Consider the following 16,714-nt stretch of genomic DNA (forward strand, 5'->3'; position numbering starts at 1 on the left):
GGCAGAGAGAGAGAGAGAGTCTTCTGTTCACTGATTCACTCCCCATATGGCCACAACTGCCAGAGCTGGGTGGATCCAAGGCCAAGAGCCAGGAGCTTCTTCCGGGTCTCCCATGCAGGTGCAGGGGTGCAAGGACTTGGGCCATCTTCTGCTTTCCCAGATTATAACAGAGAGCTGTACCTTAAGTGGTGGAGCAGCCAAGATTTGAACCGGTGTCCATTTGGGATGCCGGTACGGCAGTCACCACTTTACCTGCTATGCCACAGTGCTGGCCCTCTACTTAAAATTGATTTACTAACAATAATAGAGTGCTGAGATGTTGTCATGTTCCTAGGAGCCCTCCTGCTATATCTCAGTCTTCTGTTCTTTGCTGATTTGAGATCCATAGTGAAAGTCTTTTGGCAAATGTGACATTCTGTACTTGTTTTAGAAAAAGTTTCCTTTTTTTTTCTTTATGAGTGTCATATTTTGTAGGACTTCGTTTAATATTCGAGTCATAAGATTCTATTTCACTTAACCATCCAGCTTTTCCATTTTTTACTTACAGTTCTGAAATGCCTTGATTTATGTGTACATTTAGGACATTTACTTGCTCAAGTTCAGAAGAAAATTCTCCTTGTTTGCTTGTATTTTTTTTCTTCCTGTTTTTGAGTATAACCAACTTTATGAGTAACAGTTCTTTTGTTTTAGTTAATGGTCACTATTAAAAACCATTTTTAAAGCTATTAATTTTCACTCTTTTTACCCCAAAACCTGATGTTAGTCTGCTGTTTATTATTTATATTATGTCTACTGGCAAGAGATTCATTTTTTATTTATTCACTTTTTGTTAGAGAGTTCATTTATTTCTCTAACATTTGCTAAAGTCCCTCTACGTGCCAGGCCTCATACTGATGTGAGGGGTACAATGTACAGTAAGATTTCACCCCTGTCCTCAAAGGCCCTGCAGCCTTGGCCTTATGAGGGCACATGTACAGATTGGTGATGCCATGTGGTGCGGCGAGCTCAGCCAGCTGTGACTGCACAAGGACTACCCCCACCCCATCACCACAACCTGGGAATGGTGTTTGGCATATTTTAGAGTGGGAAGTTGTGTCATTTGAGCCCAGGACAAATGGGAGTAAGTTGAACCCGGCTGCAAATCAGAGGTGGTATTGACAAGTGGTTAGTGTGGCTGGAGCCAAGTGTCAGAGGGGTAGGTTAGTCCTGGAGGCCATGGTAGGCTGCACAGCTGGGGTATCCACAGTAAAAGGGTTCAAACGTAAATTTAAAAATTCATTCTGCAGCATTGTTTGGAGATGGATCTGATGAAGGGAAAAGAGAGTGACAGGGATTCTAGTTGGTGGACTGATGCTGTGATCTCTGTGAGAATGGACAAGGAAGGTAGTTAGCAGGGCTATGCGTAGAAAAATAAGTTGTTCAGAATAATAAGTACTTTGAAGTTTGCTTTATAAAGGTTTTTTCTCATAGATATTTGTGTGAAGGAAGGGATTATATAAGTTTTCATTCTTTTCTGATTATTTTTTATTGTAAAAGTAATGATCTCTGTGAAACAATTCAAATAGTATTAAAAGTGTCAATTTAAAATTTCTGTCTCATCCCTCCCCCTTCCCTAATGCTTATTAAAGATAGGCACCATTAAACAATTGCCTGGTATCCTTCTACTTACTATACATATGCAAACATTGTTATTTTTGACCTGGGTTTTTTTTTTTTTTAAAGTATTTTAACTTTTTTTTTTAAGATTTATTTATTTATTTGAAAGGCTGAGTTATAGAGAGGCAGAGGCAGAAAGAGATCTTCCATCTACTGATTCACTCCCCAGATGGCTGCAGTGGCTGGAGCTGAGCCTATCAAAGCCAGGAGCTAGGAGCTTCTTTCGGGTTTCCCACATGGGTGCGGGCCCCAAGGACTGGGGCCATCTTCCACTGCTTTCCCAGGCCATAGCAGAGAACTGGATCAGAAGTGGAGTAGCCGGGACTCAAACCAACACCCATATAAGATACCAGTGTTGCAGGCAGTGGCTTTACCCACTACACCACAGCTTGGGCCTGTTTGGTTTGTTTTTTTAAAAACAGGAATTATGCCATACATATTTTATATCTCTAAGTTCTTAAGTTCAAATATTACTTATATGTGTTTGGGGCTTAACATGTCTGTGAGTTGATTTGGGATTTTTCAAAAAAAATTTACTTGAGAAAGTGAAAGTGTTCCCATCCACTGTTTCACTTCCCAAATGCCCACAACAGCCAGGGCTGGGCTGGGGCTGAAGCTGGGAACTGGGAATGCAATCGAGGTCTCCCATATTAGGTGACAGACTGAACTACTTGAACTTGTCACCTAATATGCAAGACCTCGAGCTTGAGCTACCTTGAACTATCACATGCTGCCTTCCAGTGGGTTTGCATTGGTAGGAAGCTGGAATCAGGAGCTGGAGCTAGGAATGGAACCCAGGTGCTCCAATATGTGACGAGTCCTAATTGGTGTTTTATCTTATAAGCTAAAAACCCACCCTGCGATTAGAATATTTTAAAAAGTTGAATTTCAGTTCTAGGACGATGTCTTAAGTATGTGGAAAAGAAAATTGCTAACATGCCCTAATTTATCTTTTTAAGAAAAATGGCCATGTTTTTCTCTACATTCAAAATTATTTTGTAATGAATGTGTTGACATTTGGATTTAAAAATGTATTTGGTTACCTGATTTTTCCTCTTCAGATCTATAACAAGGTGCGGACTGGAGAAAAAGTGAAAGTTGAACATGTGGTCAGTGTCCTGGAGAAGAAATATCCATATGTAGAAGTGAACAGCATTTTAGGAATTGATTCTGCTTACGATCAGAGTCGGAAGGTAGGAGATTCTTTGGTGCTTCTCATTTGGCTGCAACATTCTACTGTTCTTAGCTTCCCTCTGTTTTTTAAATAACGATCATTGTGATTAAGTGTGTCGGTACTTAACATTTAAAACTTTGGAAACCAGATCACTTTTTAGTGATTTTATTTTTGTGAAAATGTCATTGACTTTTAACATGCATCTTAACTGTACACTTGAAGAATTCTTTTTTCACAATGCAGTGGTAGTGTAATTCTCATTTCTATCTCAGGGAAGTGGGGGTAGGGACTGGTTCCAGGACATTCCGTTGATACTAACATCCTTGGATTCTCGAATCCCTTATATAAAATAGTATAGTCTGTGTATGTAAGCTGTGTATATTCTCTTATATACTTTTTGTTTTTTTAAGATTTATTTATTTATTTGAAATTCAGAATTAGTGGGAGAGACAGTTTTTCTACTTGCTAATTCACTCCCCAAAAGTCCACAATAACCAGGGCTGGGCCAGGAATACCAAATATTTGAGGGAATTCATGGAATATGTCATATTTTATATTTAGAACATGTTTAATTTTATCCTATGAGGGAAAAGTACAATAGCTTCTTCTTTGGGGTTGGATATGATAAGGAAAAGTATGTGCTTAAAAATTATTGAATAGAGTGGGCAAACTGGCGGAAAGGGTATTGGTATAGGTTTGATTCTGTGTAGAATGGAACGGACATATCACAGGGCAGGCTCCTCCATAGTTTACCCACACGTGGTATTTTCGCGATTTGTGCTGATTGGGGCCCTTCCCTGCACAAATAGAGCATTTATGTTTGAGCTGTTTAATTCCCTAGCTGTTTGAGTATAGGAACTCTCAAGGCCAGGATGTTGAGAAGATCCCAGAAGTCCTAACAAGCTAATGATGACGAAGAGTTTTTAAACTGCAAGGGATTTACCCCCACACAAGGAAGTCTAAGAAAGTACATTTGCTTGAAATGATGATTTGCTTTAGGACTACTTTTAATCAACATCATTGTACTTAGAAATATCTGTAGCTTTGTTACAAATCTGAGGCTGCGATATTTCTGTGATACTTGAAAGAAGTAATTATTTCTCAAAGAAAGCAATGCAATTAAAATTCAAACTGCAGGATCTGTAGGCTGCTGGGTATTTATTTGTATCTTTCAAAGCCAGTAAGATAATGGCATTAGGAAAAGTTCTAGCACACACATGCAGGCATTTTCTATTTGGCGTACTAACCCTGAGTCATTAATTTCAATTGCCACTTGTGAGTGGCTTAATATAAGACTTTATAATTAATGACTTTAAATTATATATCATTACTTAACATTTATAGTGATCTGTTGGTAGAAAATTTTCACATGTGGTTTTTAACTTTGTCTCTTTGGTAATTTGGTTGAATTCTGTTATTTGGTCCTGTAAACTATTTACAAGTGATAAAGAAGGAAGGTATGTAAAAGTCAAAACAATGTGCCATCTTCACAGAAAGCCAGTGTTACTTATTGTCATTTATAATTTTTTGTTATTTTATTTTGCTTTGTTTTCATTGGGTAAGAGGATGATTTTCAAATTAGGTTTAAATTTAAATTGAGGACATTTATGAAATAGTTGGGATTTCAAAGAGCAATTTAAAAATTTTAACAGTAATATAAGGAAATGGCTGGGACCAACCTAGAAGACCTCATTGCATTGCGGCTAAATCTGTGTCATCCTGTATTATCATGGTGAGATTGGACTAGACAGGAAGCAGTCTGTTACTGAGGACTGGTAGTATTTTGCCCAGGTGAAATCTTTTCTTCTTGTGCTGTCTAAAGAACAATTATAAACTATGCTGTGATTTTCAGAAAAGATTATTTACTAGGTGTTTATCAAGGATTTTTAAAATAGTCCTCTTTACATCTGATAACAGTTTTTACTTTGGAAACCTAGTCTGAAGAGCATCTCCAGTGTTTACAGTCAGGGAGAGCATCCATGTCTGGTACAGTCGCCAGTGTATTGCTCTGGCTTTTTTTTTTTTTTAAGATTTATTTTATTTATCTGAAAGAATTACACAGAGAGGTAGAGCCAGAGAAAGAGAGAGAGAGAGAAAGAGAGAGAGAGAGAGAGGTCTTCCATTCTGTTGGTTCACTCCCCAAATGACTGCACAGCAGACCTGAGCTGATCCGAGGCCAGAAGCTTCTTCTGGGTCTCCCACATGGGTGCAGGGGCCCAAGAACCTGGGCCATCAGAGGAGCAGCCGGGACTTGAACCAGCGCCCATATGGGATGCCGGCGCTGCAGTCTGGGGTTTTAACCTGCTGTGCCACAGCACCAGCGCCTGCCCTGGCATTTTCCTGCTGAGCAACCTCTTTTGTCCTTAGAAGGGCAGAGATTGGACTTAGTATATCTTAGAGCAAAGATGTTTTGTTTTTCACAGGTGCAGTTTTTTTGTTAGTGGTATGGGTTTAATTATTTCATCTCCAGCTTTCTGCTAGGGGCACTAATAATTTATGATAGTCTGTAGCTGTGCTGCCCATATGGTCGCTTTTAGCCACATGTGACTTCTTAAATAAAATCAATTAAAATTAAAGATTTAGTTGTCTATTCATAGTAACCTGATTCCAAGCACTCAGTTGCCATGTGGGATTATTGGTTATTCTACTAGATGGCACAGATGGAATTTTTCCATCACTGGAGAAAGTTCTATGGCACAGTGCTAACCATAGTACTTTTAACTCGTTCCTGGGAGCCTGGGCTGCACACACACCACACCACTTAATTTGCAAGGGTTTGTGGTTATATAAAAACTCAGTAAGATGTTAATTTGATTAATGCTGTCACTTTGTTTTTTTTCCTTAAAGAACTATCTTCAGTTATTTCTCCTTTACCATCACTTCTGTTAATTTTTCTTCCTTAGTACAAGCATGTACAAAAAGTGTATTATCTTAGCCGGCGCCGCGGCTCAATAGGCTAATCCTCCACCTTGCGGCGCCGGCACACTGGGTTCTAGTCCCGGTTGGGGCGCCGGATTCTGTCCCGGTTGCCCCTCTTCCAGGCCAGCTCTCTGCTATGGCCAGGGAGTGCAGTGGAGGATGGCCCAGGTGCTTGGGCCCTGCACCCCATGGGAGACCAGGAAAAGCACCTGGCTCCTGGCTCCTGCCATCGGATCAGCGCGGTGCGCCGGCTGCAGCGGCGGCCATTGGAGGGTGAACCAACGGCAAAAGGAAGACCTTTCTCTCTCTGTCTCTCTCTCTCACTGTCCACTCTGCCTGTCAAAAAAAAAAAAAAAAAAAAAAAAGTGTATTATCTTGTCTCATTTGTTTCATAAAGAACCAATACATGGTGTTTTGTGGGCCCTTGTGCTTTAGGAAGCAAGAGGCTACTATGAGCAGACTGGAGTCGGTCCGCTGCCTGTTGTTCTTTTCAATGGGATGCCCTTCGAAAGGGAGCAGCTCGATCCTGATGAGTTAGAAACCATCACAATGCACAAAATCCTGGAGACCACAAACTTCTTCCAAAGAGCGGTATACTTGGTAAGTGGCGATTCAAGGCTGAGTTTTAGAGAATAGTTTGCTTATGTTTTTGTAGTCTCTTGTAGTAGGCAATAGGATTCTTTAAGTATCATTGTTTATATATTGCCGTTAATAGTTGGTTAGATTCCTAGTACTATTATGATGAAAATAATCAAAAGAGTTCCGTTTATTGGAATTGAAGAGTTAATTTTAGATTTAAGATTAAATGTTTATTTTTAAAATATAAAAAGTTTATTTGTAAGGAATTTTGACTTTGGAAAGACTCATTATTTTTAATTTATATGTAAGTTCATGTATGTATAATTGTTGACATGTTAGTCACATTCCATGAAACTCAACCTTTAAATTATGCCATTTCATGGTTTTCAGTGAGAGTTACACGGAGTTGTGCAACTATCACCTCCAATTTGAGAACATTATTTGCACCTCTGAGCGAAACCTTGTGCTATAAATTTACTTTTAGTTCCCACCTGCAGCTGCCTTGGCGGGGCCAGACCAAATGATCTCGTGGCCTTATACGGCCCACAGGTTGCACATTCCCCACCCTTGTTAGAGGCCCACTATACATTACCTTATAGTATAAGCTGTCAGGTATGATATGACCGGCCCACCACAATTGACAAAGACATTCTTGTCACTGATTGATGCGGTTGCCTCCCAAGAACTAGTGCTCCAGCCGAATCATTACCTCCTGCCCCTTTCTTCTTCTGGAGATGATCATTTTTTATTTTTGGTTTTATCCCCAAGATTTATTGTATTTATTTGAAAGGCAGGGTTAGACATGGAGAGGGAGAGGGAGAGAGGAAGGGAGGAAGGGAGGGAGGGAGGGAGGGAGGGAGATAGAGAGATAGAGGAAGAGAGATTTTCTATCCATTGGTTCATTTCCCCAAATGGCTGCAGTAGGCAAGGCTGGGCCAGGCTGAAGCCAGGAGCCAGGAACTTCTTCCGAGTCTCTGATGTGGGTGCAGGGGCCCAAGCACTTGGAATGTATTCCACTGCTTTCCCAGGTACATTAATAGGGAGCTAGCTCTGAAGTGCAGCATCCAGAACTTGAACTGGTTCCCATATGGAATGCTGGGAATGCAGGCTGTGGCTTTACCTGCTTTGCTACAACACTGTCCCCCACCTTTTTTTTTTTTTTTTTTTAATATTTTGACACTTTAGATAATATAAAGTGACACCTGTAGAAATCAAATTCTTTACTATGGTTTTTTGTTGTTGCTTTTTGCTGTTGCAGCTCTAGCCTGTTGTTTATCATGTGTGTCCTCTGAAGTCTGCTTGTTTAGCCCACTGGCCATCTAATGAATAAACAAATTTCTTCAATATGTGATCCAGAAAGTTTCTGTTTTTCCCATGATTCTTTGTACTCATGTTGGGGCACACCTTCAGTATTCAGCTGGGTTGAATTCAGCCTTCAGTTCCTGCTCTCAGCTTCAAGGATAGAAGGGAAAGTTTGGGACCTTCTAAGATTTTTTTTCCTGGACATGCATCAGGGTATCATGCATGTGACACTTTAGACTCCAAAGAATGTGTCAGAAATCTCCAAAACCCCCTTTTTTATTTATTTATTTATTTTTTTGACAGGCAGAGTGGACAGTGAGAGAGACAGAGAGAAAGGTCTTCCTTTGCCGTTGGTTCACCCTCCAATGGCCACCGCGGCCGGCACACTGCGGACGGCGCACCGCGCTGATCCGATGGCAGGAGCCAGGAGCCAGGTGCTTTTCCTGGTCTCCCATGGGGTGCAGGGCCCAAGCACCTGGGCCATCCTCCACTGCATTCCCTGGCCACAGCAGAGAGTGCTGCGGCCGGCGCACCGCGCTGATCCGATGGCAGGAGCCAGGAGCCAGGTGCTTTTCCTGGTCTCCCATGGGGTGCAGGGCCCAAGCACCTGGGCCATCCTCCACTGCACTCCCTGGCCACAGCAGAGAGCTGGCCTGGAAGAGGGGCAAGCGGGACAGAATCCGGCGCCCTGACCGGGACTAGAACACGGTGTGCCGGCGCCGCTAGGTGGAGGATTAGCCTAGTGAGCCGCAGCGCCGGCCCCAAAACCCCTTTTGAACATCTCATTTCTCATCTTTTTCTTTGACATTGTTTTGATCAATGCCATGTTAGCCTAGGGAAACCCTTTTAGAAATACAACCATTTCTATAATAAGTTGAACGGAAGGGAAGAATAGCAAAAATGATTTCATTTTCTCTCAGTGTAACTCTTGACTCTAGACATGGATCCCTAAGGTTTAAAGAGTCTGGAATGATTTTTATTATACAATATATGAATTGACTGAGAGAAGACCTTTTGCTTTCTTCTCTAGAAAGAAGCTAACTGTGAGTAGGCCCGCGCCGCGGCTCACTAGGCTAATCCTCCGCCTAGCGGCGCCGGCACACCAGGTTCTAGTCCCGGTTGGGGCACTGAATTCTGTCCCGGTTGCCCCTCTTCCAGGCCAGCTCTCTGCTGTGGCCAGGGAGTGCAGTGGAGGATGGCCCAGGTGCTTGGGCCCTGCACCCCATGGGAGACCAGGAAAAGCACCTGGCTCCTGGCTCCTGCCATCGGATCAGCGTGGTGCGCCGGCCACAGCGCGCTGGCCGCGGCGGCCATTGGAGGGTGAACCAACGGCAAAGGAAGACCTTTCTCTCTGTCTCTCTCTCTCACTGTCCACTCTGCCTGTCAAAAAAAAAAAATTAAAAAAAAAATTAAAAAAAAAAAAGAAGCTAACTGTGAGTAGATCTCGGTATACATTACTGCTTATTTTTGTTCTTAACTAGTTTGTAGAGCTTGCTCACTTCTGGGGAAACAGTGCTGTGTGACAGACCAAATGAGCATGGATTTGTGGTTAATATTCGCTTTGTATTAGCTCTGTGACTTCAGTGTCTCAACTTCTTGATCCTCAGAATGAATGTCAGTAACACCTGTCTTGATAGATACACTGTACATAAAACATCCAGCTATGTGCTTGGTAATGACAGGGACCTACAACATGATAACTTCTATCCTTAGCTGTTATCAACGTAATGAAAGTTAAGTTTTTATTCCTGATGAATTATTATTGAACAAATATGCTCAGTGCCTCTCCTTCCATTTCTTTCTTTCTTTCTTTTTTCTTTCCTATAGGGTGAACTGTCCCACGATCAAGATGTGGTAGAATATATCATGAATCAGCCAAATGTTGTTCCTCGAATCAATTCTAGGATTTTGACAGCTCAGCGAGTGTACCTGGATTTAACAGCAAGTAGTAAGGAGCATTTCAGAAACAACTTTGGGCTTTTTCTGATTTATGCTTCAAAATCTCTGCATTTATTAGATTGTGATATTCAGAAGGTAATGCCAGAGTGTGACAATCTTTTTTTTTTAAATTAAGATTTCTTTATTTATTTGAAAGAGTATACAGAGAGAGAAGGAGAGGCAGAGAGAGAGAGATCTTCCATTCGCTGGTTCACTCCCCAATTGGCTGCAACAGCCGGAGCTGTACCGATGCAAAGCCTGGAGCCAGGAGCTTCCTCTGGATCTCCCCCATGGGTGCAGGGGCCCAAGGACTTGGACCATCTTCTACTGCTTTCCTAGGCCATAGCAGAGAGCTGGATTGGAAGTGGAGCAACCAGGTTTTGAACTGGCCCCCATATTGGTTGCTGGCACTTCAGGCCAGGGCTTTAACCCACTGCGCCATAGCGCTGGCCCCAAGACAATCTTATAAACTTGTTTCCTCTTGAGCTCTTAAGATGGGTTTCTTTTTTAAAAAGAGATTTATTTATTTATTTGAAAGGCAGAGTAAGAGACAGAGACAGAGGTCTTCCATCTACTGTATCACCCTCTAACTGGCTAGTATATGCTGGAGCTGGCCCAAGTTGAAACCATGAGCTTCATCCTGGTCTCCTATGGGGATGGCCGGGGCCTAGATACCTGGGCCATCTTCTGCTTTCCCAGATGCATTAGCAAGAAGATGAATTGGAAGTATAACAGCCAGGACTTCAACTGGCACTCTGATATGGGATTCTGACATCACAGGCAACAGCTTAACCTGCAGTGATACAACATTGACTGCTTAGCAAGGTCTTAAGGCTCATTCATATTGTTGCCTATATGGATATTTCATTCCTTTTAATGGCTGATTAATAATACATTAGATAGTCCACACATCTCTACTCTTTTTGTGGGAGACATTTGAGTGTTTTCCACTAAGAATACCTTTTAAGAACTAAAAGTGTGGGGCCAGTGCAGAGGCATAGCCGGTAAAGCTGCCGCCTGCAGTGTTGGCATCCCATATGGGCGCTGGTTAGAGTCCCGGCTGCTGCACTTATGATCCAGCTCTCTGCTATGGCTTGGGAAAGCGGTAGAAGATGGCCCAAGTCCTTGGGCCCCTGAACCCACTTGGGAGACCTGGAGGAAGCTCCTGGCTCCTGGCTTCGGATTGGTGCAGCTCCAGTCATTGCAGCCAACTGGAGAGTGAACCAGTGATGGAAGACCTCACTCTCTCTCTGTCTCTCCTTTTCTCTCTGTGTAACTCTGACTTTCAAATAAAGAAAGAAATCTTGGGAAAAAAAAAGAACTAGAAGTGTGAAGCCTGGGTGCAGTTTGTTTCTTATGAATTCCATTGAGACTCTGATGGTCACTTCTGCAAACTCCTGGAAATAAGGTGGAGCTGTCATCACTTGTCCATGGATCACTTTGGAGAAGGAAAATATGTATAATGGTGAAGTCACAACAGTATATTTGTTGCTATAGTTAAGTATAATGACATAAACATCTCCTTATAGTTGTTACTTCATAGTACTATTTTTAATCTACCTGCAACCTAATTTCTTTTTTTTAAAGAAAAAAATCTGTTTTTATATTGCTTACACCTATATAGAATTCAGATTTTATTTTTTAATGTATATTCTTTTTTTAAAGATTTATTTATTTATTTGAAAGGCAGAGTTACAGAGAAGCAGAGGCAAAGAGAGAGAGAGAGAAGTCTTCCATCCACTGGGTCACTCCCCAAATGGCTGCAATGGCTGGAGCTGTGCCGATCCGAAGCCACGAGCCAGGAGCTTCTTCCAGGTTTCCCACACCAAGTGCAGGGACCCGAGGACTTGGGGCATCGTCTGCTTTCCTAGGCCATATGCAGAGAGCTGGATCAGAAATGGAGCAGCCGGGACTTAACTGGCACCCATATGGGATGTCAGCACTATAGGCAATGGCTTTAACTGCTACAGCACAGCACCGGCCCCAAAACTGAATTTCTTTAGGCCAGGAAAAATATTTTTATGTTTTTGTGTATATAAGCACATAAACATACACAGAAAAAATATAAATATAAATGCAAATATATGCTTAGATTTGAAAAAGAAATACTTAGAATACTAAATTATTTCTTCACAGCTGGCCTTTGGCTTTTTATCATTAGTCTTTCTAAAGCAAGGGAAGGGGTATTATTACTCTTTGTCCTAAGTTTTTGTTGTTTTCATCATTTTAAGTTGAACAGGCAGGGTAGTCTTTGTAATATACGTGAATAAAGAGCAGCCGGTGTTGCAGTAGTGAGCAGTGAAGCAGGGATGGAGGCTGTGAGCTGAACCTGGTGCGTTTGCCAGTGAGGAGCGGCTTTCACTCTCCTGACTGAGTGGTGCTAGCACCATCACCCAGGCGTCTTGGACTTCTGCCATCTGGAACCTTTCTGGAAGGATACTGATTTTTTAAAACCATGATGCCATCTCTTCTCCACCACATGATGTTATGGTCAGATAGTGACTAAAAGGATGGGAGGTACTGCATGTGCAAGGTGCATCATTGGGTAAAAGGATAAATGGTTGGGGCCGGCACTATGGCACAGTGGGTTAACGCCCTGGCCTGAAGCACCAGCATCCCTTATGGGCACCGGTTCTAGTCCTGGCTGCTCCTCTTCCAATCCAGCTCTCTACTGTGGCCTGGGAAGGCAGTAGAAGATGGTCCAGGTCCTTGGGCCCCTGTACCCACGTGGGAGTAATAAATGTTTTAAAAACCCACAAATCTAATAAATAACATAAATATCTCACATAACGATCATCCATTCCTATCACTTCACAACTGAAGAATAATCTCCTAAGGTAAAGTGACAGAAAGCAAGATCTTCCAACCACTGGCTCACAACCCAAATGCCTGAAAGAGCCAGGAGCCAGGAATTTACTGAGTCTCCCACATGAGTGGCAGGAACCCAGGCACTTGGGCCATTACTCTCTGCATCCCAGGTATATGAAGAGGAAGCAGGAGAGATCTGGAAGAAGCTCCTGGCTCCTGGCTTCAGATCGGCACAGCTCCGGCCATCGTGGCCATCTGGGGAGTGAACCAATGGATGGAAGACCTCTCTCTCTGTCTCTACCTCTTTCTGTAACTCTGTCTTTCAAATAAATAAAATAAAATCTTAAAAAAAAAAAGATAAATGGTTAAGCAGATACACAGATTAGTAGATGGATGTGTAGGCACATGTGCTTAGCAGACAATGACAAGAACAGTAGCATGTGGTTTGGGGTGTAATGGCTTAAGATTGGTGAGATTGCTGGAGGCAGGAGGTTAATGGTCCTAGACTAGAGAGACTATTTTGTAGCTAGGAAGAAATTACTGGAGAGTTCAGCAAGGGGATGATGATGAAACTGGAGTTTTAACAACAGTAATCTGGGGGGAGATGATTGATAAGAGTATTGGAGAAGATTATGTATGTATTGGAGAAGATCCATATCTAAAAATAGTAAAAATGTCCTTTATTTCTGTTAAGGGTAAAAAAATGTTATTTTGGAGGCTGATATTTTAGTGTAGCAAGTTAAACCGATGCTTGAGACTCCTGCAACCCACATCAGAGTATGAATTTGTGTCCCAGTTACTCTGTTTCCCATCCTGCTTCCTCTTCATATACCTGGGATGCAGAGAGTAATGGCCCAAGTGCCTGGGTTCCTGCCACTCATGTGGGAGACTCAGTAAATTCCTGGCTCCTGGCTCTTTCAGGCATTTGGGTTGTGAGCCAGTGGTTGGAAGATCTTGCTTTCTGTCACTTTACCTTAGGAGATTATTCTTCAGTTGTGAAGTGATAGGAATGGATGATCGTTATGTGAGATATTTATGTTATTTATTAGATTTGTGGGTTTTTAAAACATTTATTACTATAAAGAGAATAGCTATTTCATGTACTTCATAGATATAATTCTAAGAAAACTTTGTGTTTTACGGTGATTAATGGAGTAGGAAGTCATATTCCAATAAACACAGAACATAAGATATCTCACTCATCTATTTTATTTTTTTTTTAATATTTATTTCATTTATTTGAAAGAGGGAAAGAGAGAGAGAGAGAGAGGTCTTGCATCTGCTGGTTCACTTCCCAAATTACTGCAGTGGCCAGAGCTGAGCTGATCTGAGGCCAGGAGCTTCTTCTGGGTCTCCCACACGGTTGCAGGGGCCCAAGGCCTTGGACCATCTTCTACTGATTTCCCAGGCCATCGCAGAGAGCTGGATTGGAAATCGAGCTGCCCAGATGTGAATCGGTGCCCATATGATGAGGGATGCCGACGCTGCCAGCCGTGGCTTTAACCTGCTGCACCACAGCACCAGCCCCTCACTCATGCATTTCTTAAAAAAATTATTTGAAAGACACAATAGCAAGAGGGAGAGGGATCTTCCATTTGCTGGTTCACTTCCCAAGTGACTGCATTGGCCAGAGCTGGGCTGTGCTGGAGCCAGGAGCCTGGAATTCTACCTGTGTCTCCCATGTATGTGGCAGGGACCCAAGTATTTGGGACATTTATCCACTGCTTTCCCAGGCACATTAGCAGGGAGCTAGATCAGAAGAGAAGCAGCTGGGGCCCCAAACCAGCACTCTGATGTAGGATGCCAGTGTAACAAGTGGCATCTTAACCTGCTTACCTCAATGCCAGCCTCACTCCTGCATTTTTATATATCTTAATTTATGGTTAAGTGAACTCAGCAGCTGAAAACATTAGACTGAAACAAAGCCTATTAGTTATATAAGTTTCAATTTTTTTTCTTCCTAGATAACTTCTTTGTGGATGATTATGCTAGATTTACTGTCTTGGATTCCCAAGGAAAGAGTGCTGCAATAGCCAATAGTATGAACTATCTGACAAAGAAAGGTAATTTATTTGGGGCTTATCTTAGATTTGACTTTTTTTTTTTGTACTTACAAATATGTTAATGTCTGTTGGGGAAAGAAAAATTCTTTAATTTCTTTTATTTTTGCAATGCTTTGAGCTCAGAAAATACTTGTTTAAAATTTAATTCTTTATAATAATGTTTAGAATCACTGTATAAATGTTACATTAGCTATTCAACTCAAAAAGAGAAATCCTGCATTGGCTCAGCATGGAAAACATTTGCAATGTAAAATTGGGCTGATGGGTTGAAAATGGGTTTGACTTGCCTCTTTAGTGGCAATATAGAGTTCATTTCATTTCTTGTTAGGGTTTATAAGATAAAGTGGGCTCTAGAAAGCTTGGTGCAATTTTTCAAGCTGATTTTATATGAAATTATGCAGTTAGGTTATGATGCTATCAAATAATGCCCTTTCAATGGCAGACAGGTTCTTTGTACTCATGCTTACTTCCTTTCAAAGGCACACAGGCTGTCAGGTTAGGAAGTTGTTTGCATCTGGGCTGTAGTCTTCTCCTGGAGAGGACGTTTGGCTTCCCAGAAACATGGAAGAACAATTTCTCCAGTTGGTTCCTCAAAGACATTGTTTCTAAGGGGTACTGGAGTAGTGAGGTAACATTGATGGGACCGAGGAGCAGGCAGAAGCACAGCTCATGTTTAAACTTTTGACTCCTTTGGTAGGCATTAATTACAGAAATGACATTTTCTTTTCTTCTACTCTTTTTCCTTTACCTTGTGCAGGAATGTCCTCCAAGGAAATTTATGGTAACTTAAAACTTTAGAATGTTCTATTCTTTTTCTTAATTATCTTACTTGGTTTCAGGCACAATTGTTATTCAAAATTTATTGACACTTGATTGTAATGTTTCTGGAACCTGTGGGTAACAGTACACTAAATCAATGCAGTTATCTTTTGTATAATTGCCTGCAAAGAATTATATTTCAAAAAGTTAAATTAATATAGTTAATGATTATCATATGTTACCTACATTTTCAAACACTCTTTTTCACCTGTATGCTAACAGATGCCCAGACCATAGTAGCATTAATCAGTGCATGTTCCAAGCCACTTGGAAGCTTATCCCCTTTTCCTTTTGGTAGAGAAGCTTCACTGCTTTCACTTTGTATCATTATTAAGCTTTCGTTGTCCTTTTTTTTTTTTTGTTTTTTGTTTTTTGCATGGTTTTCGGAAATCACTTAGTTTAACAACAACGTTGAAATATAGGATGTGTGTTTATCCTCCAACTCAGTTTGTTGTTCCTCTTTTTCTACAGATGAGTCCTTTATTAGGCCAGTGACTTTCTGGGTTGTTGGGGATTTTGATAGCTCCTCTGGACGGCAATTACTGTATGATGCTATTAAACATCAGGCAAGTATCTACACTGCATTCTGTGTTTCTGTTTGCATCCCTGGTTGTCCTTATGGGCATCTCTGTGCTGGTGGGATTGTTCTGGTGTGACATGGCGGTCCTGTTTTCTTAGTGCTTGAGGGAAACGAGCATTGTTTCTTCAGAGGTTTGCCAGCTTGTGAGGAAAGGGTTGCTTAAGGGAATCGGTTCTTTTAGGGCAAAACAGAGAGATATCCTCAGCACAGACAGGTTTGCATTGTGTTACTGTTCACGTGCTGCAGAGATGCTGCAATGACTGTGTTGCACGTTGTAGGAAGACATGAGGGGGCTGAAAGTGGGGGCAGCACCTGGCAGGCACAGGTGATGTGTGAATCTCAGGAGATCTAGGCATGAAGACGAGTACACTCAAGATGCTCTGGCAGATACGCTGCACATGACTAATAAGTTTGGGGCAAATGGCAATGGCAAGTGGCCGAGAAGAAATGGATTCTTATTGAGAGTGTTGTTGTCAGAGAGCGACACATCAAAATTCTTAGTCCTGGGGCTGGCCACAGCTTGCGATCACATATGGATGCCAGTTTGAATCTAGGCTGTTCCACTTCTGATACAGCTCCTTGCTGGGAAAAGCAGCAGAAGATGGCCTAAATGCCTGGGCCCTTAGCTCAGCTCTGGCAGTTGCAGCCATTTGGGGAGTGATCCAGTGGGTAGAAGATCTCTCTGTCTTTCCCTCTCTTGCTGTAACTCTGAGTTTCAAATAAATAAATAAATCTTAAAAAAAAATTCTTGATCCTGAACATTTTATTTTCCAGCATCATCCAAACTATGCAGCCCACTATTTCTTCTCTCTGCTCTGTCCTGCAGACCCTTACCGAACTTAGGAATACCCTTAGTTAATAGCCTTAGTGATTTCA

The 16,714-nt window shown here is 41.8% G+C and overlaps 1 protein-coding gene across 3 annotated transcripts in view; it reads left to right on the forward strand.

Moving 5' to 3' along the window:
* UGGT1 (UDP-glucose glycoprotein glucosyltransferase 1) overlaps window positions 1-16,714 on the forward strand; it is a 115,407-nt gene that overhangs the window by 53,470 nt on the left and 45,223 nt on the right. For 2 of the 3 annotated variants that reach the window (XM_070071037.1, XM_070071039.1), the window contains 6 exons: window positions 2,718-2,849; window positions 6,185-6,349; window positions 9,458-9,578; window positions 14,341-14,439; window positions 15,197-15,220; window positions 15,730-15,824. In XM_070071037.1, coding sequence (XP_069927138.1) covers window positions 2,718-2,849; window positions 6,185-6,349; window positions 9,458-9,578; window positions 14,341-14,439; window positions 15,197-15,220; window positions 15,730-15,824 — 636 coding nt within the window. The remainder of the gene's footprint in view (window positions 1-2,717; window positions 2,850-6,184; window positions 6,350-9,457; window positions 9,579-14,340; window positions 14,440-15,196; window positions 15,221-15,729; window positions 15,825-16,714) is intronic. The other variant, XM_070071038.1, reaches the window with a different exon arrangement.

Source organism: Oryctolagus cuniculus, chromosome 3, assembly GCF_964237555.1.
Source record: "Oryctolagus cuniculus chromosome 3, mOryCun1.1, whole genome shotgun sequence".
NCBI classification, from domain to species: domain Eukaryota; kingdom Metazoa; phylum Chordata; class Mammalia; order Lagomorpha; family Leporidae; genus Oryctolagus; species Oryctolagus cuniculus.